Source organism: Nanorana parkeri, unplaced genomic scaffold (assembly GCF_000935625.1).
Source record: "Nanorana parkeri isolate BGI_ZX_2015 unplaced genomic scaffold, ASM93562v1 scaffold363, whole genome shotgun sequence".
Classification (NCBI taxonomy): Eukaryota; Metazoa; Chordata; class Amphibia; order Anura; family Dicroglossidae; genus Nanorana; species Nanorana parkeri.
This window is the reverse complement of record NW_017306631.1, coordinates 606797-614100: the sequence shown is the minus strand read 5'-3', so window position 1 is coordinate 614100 and position 7304 is coordinate 606797. Positions and strand designations below refer to the sequence as shown.

Here is a 7304-nt window from a genome sequence, read left to right as displayed (position 1 = left end):
GACCAACTGTTAACTATTGGCCGGCAACTGTTAGAGTCTTCTAGCAGGTCCCAGCCAATGATTAACAACTGGGCGGAGCTGGCCGTGACATCACGGCCAGCTCCACCCAGTTTTTATTGTCATTACAACTGGACACAGCCAGCCGTGAGATCACAGCTGCCTCCGCCCGGCTGTCATTTGCGGGGCGAAAGGCCGGCCTTCGGCAGACCGTTCACCCCTCCTCAGCTGTCACTTCGGCATTTGCCTTCGGTTTGGCTGAGCCTCTTGGCCGCCTTCGGCTGCTAAACGGGCTATAGTGAATAGCCCGTACTGCAGCCCTTGGTGTTCGACTGATCCAAAGGGCTCCCGCAACCGAAGCGAGCTGAAGGATCAGCCAAAGCTACAGCTGTATCCTTCGTCAGCTTTGTGAATTACCCTTTAAATATAAAAAAGTGGGTGTGATGTATTAAACTGAAGGAAACAAAAATGTGCATGTCTTCATTGTAGCGAGCAGTCAAGTATTTTCATATTAACACCTGCTCTACAAAAAATTACAGGGGGAATCAGATTGGCAACTGTTTTTATTCCTTTCCTGATGCAACTTTTATTGTACTTTAAAACACAAAGGTGACACAGAGTGAAGAAAATACATTTATTAGGATTATGATCATAATGCATGCAAATGTAAGTGTTGACATAAGATAAAAATCTCTTCTTAGAGAAAGGAAATATACTATTTACTAAGTTACATGCATAGTACAAAATTAAAAAATATAGTACATTTGGTTTTCTAATGTAAAATTTTACCTTAAAATATAAATATATTTGATATATATCCAAGAGGATGATATGTTACACAAAAGATAATATAATATAGGAAATTTAATAATTGACTTAAATATAGCTTAACATTTCCGTGCCACTAGTGCAACTTTTTTAAAGAACAATTTGGGAATTTTAAATAGAAAGTCATTAAAAATGTTTTTTATTGCACAAAATTATGTTTAGGCCTAACCTCTCTGATATTTTCTGTCATGTTGGATAAGAAAATTAAAAAAGACCTATATGTCAGATGTTTGTTGTGCAGTAGACCATAGTATCCAATGAGAAATCTTATTTCTTCTGTCAGAAGAAACTATTTAATGTACAGGAAGTTAGGGAATTGTGAGGTTTCCCTGGAGTAAAATAAACTCCCTTTGAAAAAAATGTTTCTATGACAAATGTTACAGGAGTATTGTACTCTTTCCATTAGAAAATATTGCTAGTTTTCTTGGGTTTCTGTATTTAATTTGGTGAGAGCTAGGCTGTCTTTTTGGTCACTGATGCTGCATGAACTAAATTGTTGAATAAATTTAGTGACATTCTGCAGGTTTCCCAATCCTGCTCTGTTATCATAGAACTATTGTGAAAGTGAACTCAAAGACAGTTCAGTACTAGAATACTCATTCAATGAAGAGCCACCTTGGAACCTGTGGCTCCAAAAAGGATGAAAATGTAAGGTTGCTGACCTCTGTGTGTTCTTCTGCTTAAAGTGATGAAATCCATTACTTCAAGCACATAATCACCCCATAACAAATTAACTAAATTGGAGTAAACATTTCTCTGCCCTGATCAATATTGACTAGTAATGCTTGGATGACAATGACCACAAATTTAAATTGTCCAAAGAGTTACACTTTTGAGGGTGTTCATGGCCAAATCTTAGAGGTCGGACCACCTGACTTTTGAGCCAAGTAGCTGACTGCTGATATTTGGCCTACTTAAATAATAGCAGTAAAAGTCAGAAGTAACTATCTTACATTTGTATATTTTCAGTTATGACAACAAGGTATAGATAGATACAAACATGACATTGTGAAACACATACATATTTCAGAGATGGTAACCCATGTTTTACATACAATTCCCCTTACTTCCCAATGGATGATTTTTTTTATTATTTGTAATCATAATTTTATCATGCTTTACTTTGTTGTAAATAAATCCTGATTTTCACATATTTCAGTATTAGTAGATCATATCCAATAATATCAAAGTTTGTGAAAGAAATACACATTTGTATTAGCCTGCACTCAACACAGCAGTTTTTATACCTTTTATATTGTAGCAGACCATTAAAAAATTATGATTTTCCTGGGTGTGTGGGAGAAAAGTCAAAGGAGACATCTGGAATGGAGAACATATTTTCAGGAAAGATGGAAGAGAACTTTGACTGAAGATTGTTATTTTTTAGAGGAGAAGATAGATCTACATCTATGTTCGCAGGAGGCACATCAACTTTTATATCCTCACCTGGTTCTTCTGTTTGCCCAGAAAAAGGTTTTTTCCATGTTGGTGCATTCACTTGTGCAGAAGGCAAATTTATATCAAGGGTGGCATCATTCTGATAACTCTGCATCTTTGGTGGTGACATTTTAAGGTCATTTCGCATTTGTGGAATGCCCGTATCAATAGTTGGGCCCTCTGTTTGACCTGGGAATGGTTTCTTCCACTTTGGCTCATTTACATGTGTAGATGGGCCATCTATATCTACATCTATATCATCTAATCCATCATGTGCCAGCTTTGGACCAGAAATATTGACATTTGGGGCTTTTATTTTTGGTGCTTTGACATTGGCAGAAGGTAATTCCATAGCGAAGTCAGGTGCACTTATTTGAGGTGAGGAAATCTTGAAACCCGGTGCTTTTACTTTACTGTCAGGTATGTCAATTCTAGGACCAGATATATTAGCAGAAGGTAATGATATATTTCCATCAATGTTTTCCATGGTTAATTTTGGAGCTTTTGCTTGAACACTTGGTACATTGATTGCACTTTCCAGCTCTGGAACTCGAACTTTCAAATCAGCATCAGGAGTTTTAAATTTTTGAGGTTTTACACTAATGCTCGGTAAATTTGCATTCACCTCTGGGCTTTGAACTTCTATGTTAGTCTTTGGCAATGATGCATCAGGTGCTTTAAGTTTAACATCAAAGTCCTCTGAACGAGATTTTCCAAAGGTTGGCATTTTAAATTTTGGCATAGTCATCTTTTTATCTGAAGCCTTAACACTGACATTTGGTGCACTAATATTCATATTTGGTAATGTGGCACTGCCTTGTACTGTTGGAAGAGAAGGGACATCCAGATTTGCAGACTCTAAACCTAAATCAACATCTGGCAAATTGCCTTTAGGGTGAAATATACGCAAGGTTGGAAATCTAAATTTGGATTCCTTGACTTCTACACTTGGTGCACCTATCTTTACATCTTTATTGCCAAGAGAACTTTGAGGGATTGTAATATTTGGATTTTTTATATTTCCTCCTGCATTTATATCAGGTTCATCGATATTGACGCCCGGAAGATTGAATGATGGCATTCTAAATTTGGGTTGATTTATTTTTTGCTCTGTTTCTTTCATGTTTATCTGTGGAGCATTTAAATCAACTTTTGGTAGATTTAAAGATCCATCTGCCTTTAAATCTGGAGTTTGGACATTAGGACCTGTCAATTGAAAAGATGGCATTTTAAATTTTGGTGCTTTTAATTGTATTTCTGGCCCTTTAACATCAGTGCTGGGTATATTTACATCTACTTCTGGAGCTTTAAATGATCTATTAACTTCCATATTAGGAGCATCAACCTTTGAACCAGGCATTTGAAAGGAAGGCATTTGAAATGATGGTATTTTAAATTTAGGAGAATTTACATTTAAGCTTGGGTCTTCAACATCAATTTGGGGAGCATTAACATCTACTTGAGGACCATTTATAGATGCATCAACATCAGGAATGTGAACCTTTGGAGAAGATGATTGAAAAGAGGGCATCTGAAATGAAGGCATTTTAAACTTGGGTGCATTTATCTTTGCATCTGGAGCAGGAATATCAAATTTAGGACCATCAACATTAACTTTTGGGGCATTTAAAGAACCACCCACTTCCAACTCATTTTTTTCAACATTAATTTTTGGTGTTTTTATCTGAGCTTCGGGAACATTAACTTTGACTTTGGGTGCATTTAAATCAAGGTGTGCAGATTTTAGAGACCCATCAACATCTATGTCTGGAGTCACAACCTTTGGATTAGACATAGAGAAAGATGGGAGCTGGGATGAGGGCATTTTAACTTTTGGGACATTTACATTTGTGTCTGCACCTTTAACATTAATTTGGGGTGCATTTATATCTACTTCTGGAGTTTTTGCAGATGCATTAATATCTGGAGTTTGGACCTGGGGAGCTGACATTTGGAAAGAAGACATCTGAATTGATGGCAGTTTTAATTTGGGGGCATTTAAATTTGTGTCTGGACCTTTAACATTAATTTGAGGTACGTTCACTTCTAATTCTGGACTTTTTGCAGATGCATCAATATCCAGGTTAGGCGTTTTTACATTTGAGCCTTTCATCTGAAATGAAGGGAAATTAAATGATGGTTTTTTAAACTTTGGAGCACTTACATCTGTTTCAGGACCTTTTATGTTTATTTGAGGTGCATTGAGATCTACTTTTGGAGTAGACAAAGAAGCCTCACCATTTACATCAGGAGCCTGAGTGTTTGGCCCTGACATCTGGAAAGAGGGCGTTTTCATTTTCGGTGTATTTATGTTGAAAGAAGGCATTTTAAATTTGGGACCCTTTACATCTGCTTCTGGAAGTTGAATGTTGGCCTCTGGACTTGAAATTTCCCCCTTTAGTGTTGGACCTGACACATTCATGCTAGGTGCATTTAAATCCAGTTTGGGTCCCTTTAAATCTAGTGTTCCAGTTTTAACTTGTGGAGATTTTAGATTTAGCGTAGCATCTGGAAATTTTTTGCTTCCAAACAAGTTAAATGAAGGCATTTTAAATTTTGTCTTTATCTCTGTTTTTGGAACATCAAGGTTCACATCTTGAGATTTGAGTGTTGGCATTTTTATTCCACCTTTAGGCAGATCAACACTGACTTCTGGGCCACTCAGTTTTGGGATATGTATGTCAGCTTTTGGAATGTCAACACTGACATCTGGACCATTTAGTTTTGGAATATGTATGTCAGGTTTTCGGAGGTTAACATTGACTTCTGGATCTTTGAGTTTGGAAGCCTTTAAATCTAATTTAGGTAGATCAAGATCAACATCTGGTCCTTTCAGTTTGGGAGCTTTTATATCTGCCTTTGGAATATTAACATTAACCTCTGGGCCTTTTAGTTTTGGAATATCAAGATTTAAATCTGGAATTAGCATTTTAGGATGTTTTATATCTGCTGTAGGTAGGTCAACATTAATTTCTGGACTCTTTAACTTTGTCTTGTTTATGCCTACCTTGGGAAGGTTTATATTTGCTTCTGGAGTTTTCAGTTTTGGAATGTTGATGTCTGCTTCTGGAAAGTCAATATTTGGACCTTTGATCTTTGGCATTTGAAGAGCAGGTTTAGCAAGATCAATATCCACATTTGGACCTTTAACCTTTGGAATTTTTAAGTCAGCTTGAGGAAGGTCAACAGTCACATCTGGACCCCTAAGTTTTGGCATTTGTATGTTACTCTTGGGAAAACCAATATTTACATCTGGAACTTTAATGTCAGCGAAATTATTATTTGTGCCTTTAGGAACATGGATATCAGTTTTAGGAAGATCAATATTTCCATTAACACCTCTCAGTTTTGGAATTTGTATATCAGCATTTGGTACGTTAACATTTAACTCTGGACTTTTCAACTTTGGCAAGTTTATATCAGTTGTAGGAAGAACTTTCACACCAAGAACTTTAGAGCCTTTTACTCCAATGTTAGGTAAATCAAAATCTATTTCTGGTCCTTTCAGTTGTGGGCTGTTTACACCTAAGTCAGGAAGAGCCACATTATCATCTGGACCTCTTATCACTTTAATGCCTCCTTTAGGACGATTAATATTTACTTCTGGACCTTTCAGTTCTGGAACTTGTATATCAGGCAATTTAGCACCCTTTACACCGATTTTTGGAAGATCAACATTCAATTCTGGTCTCTTTAATTTGGGACTCTCTAGGTCAGGTTTGAGTGAGCCTATATTCACCTCAGGCATTCTGACATTTGGATACTGTAAATTAGCCTTAGGTAAATCAACATATACTTCTGGACCTTTCAGTTTTGGACCTGTAATGTCTCCTTTTGTGAGTTCAACATTAACCTCTGAACCTTTGAACTTTGGAGCTTGTATGTCTGCTTTTGGGAGAGCCTTATTAACATCAGGAACCTGAACATGTGGCATATTAGCTTCAGGTTCTGGAGCCTTTTGAACAGATTTTTTAGAATTAAAAAGGTTAAGTGATGGTACTTTAAACTTTTGCCCTTTAACATTTGGTTCAGCTACATCTACCTCAGGAGTTTTCACTTTGCCTGACACAGTTGATGTTGTTAGTTCCACATCTGGAGCCGTTATTTTCCCATCTATTTCTGCTTTAGGAAACTTCCTGCTGGGGACATTTACATCAACATCAAAATTCTGTTTATGTGAAATGTTTACTGAAGGTGTTTTGAAACCTGTATCTAAATCTGGGACATGTATTTGTTCTCCTGAAGCATTAAAAGATGGCAACTGAAATTGTGATCCAGGTTCTTTACTCCGGGAATCTTTTATACTGAGGTGTGGTGCATTGATTTCGCCATGTACTTGAGGAGTGGGAAATTCTGAAGATGGAATCTCAGACAAATCAGTTGATAAACTATATGTATTCCGTGTGTAACTTGGTGTTTTGGATTTCAACTGTCCACCACCTGTGTCTGTCTTGGACAAATCTTGCATAGAAAGTGAACCTTTAAGATATCGACGAATCTTAGAGTTGAAAAGATCATCATATGCTGAAGGTTTAACTGCCTATAAAAAAAGGTAAAATAAAAGTAAGTGTCCAGTTATTCAGAACAATTTTATACTACTAAAAAAAGTGGATGACCTTACCACATTGTCTGTTCTTAGAGTGTATGGGCTAAATTGAGAGAGTGTGGATTCACTTTTTGTATGCAGTTGTAGACCAGCTTTGTAAGGCTCTGCAGCTTTCAGAATATTAAGCACTTCTGCCTTCTGTAGATTATCAAAAAAAATTGTTGCTCCAAGAAGCTCATCACCTAGAAAAAAGGAAACATTTACATATTAGCAACAAAAAAAAACTACATGCCTCTGAGATATCATAGAGGTGTAGAGCTAGAGAGAGCTTTAAAATTCAGTAAAATATTTTTTTTTAATCAAATTCAATAAAAATGAAATTAAAATAAAATTCAATAGCATCCTGCAAGCCAGTTTAAACAGTTTAATTTTGTTATTAGGTGATGCACATTAGTTTATGGGCACATTTTATCTGGCTGTGGTCAGACACTTAAAC

At 36.5% G+C, this 7304-nt stretch overlaps 1 protein-coding gene across 1 annotated transcript in view; it reads right to left on the bottom strand.

The window, feature by feature from the left end:
- Positions 1 to 2089: 2089 nt before the first annotated feature.
- LOC108788942 (neuroblast differentiation-associated protein AHNAK-like) overlaps positions 2090 to 7304 on the bottom strand; it is a 38581-nt gene continuing 33366 nt past the window's right edge. Inside the window, exons 3-5 of the mRNA XM_018558846.1 lie at positions 6884 to 7050; positions 6144 to 6802; positions 2090 to 5987 (exon numbers count right to left, since the gene is read on the bottom strand). Of these exons, the coding sequence (XP_018414348.1) occupies positions 2102 to 5987; positions 6144 to 6802; positions 6884 to 7050 (4712 nt within the window). The 3' untranslated portion in view covers positions 2090 to 2101. The remainder of the gene's footprint in view (positions 5988 to 6143; positions 6803 to 6883; positions 7051 to 7304) is intronic.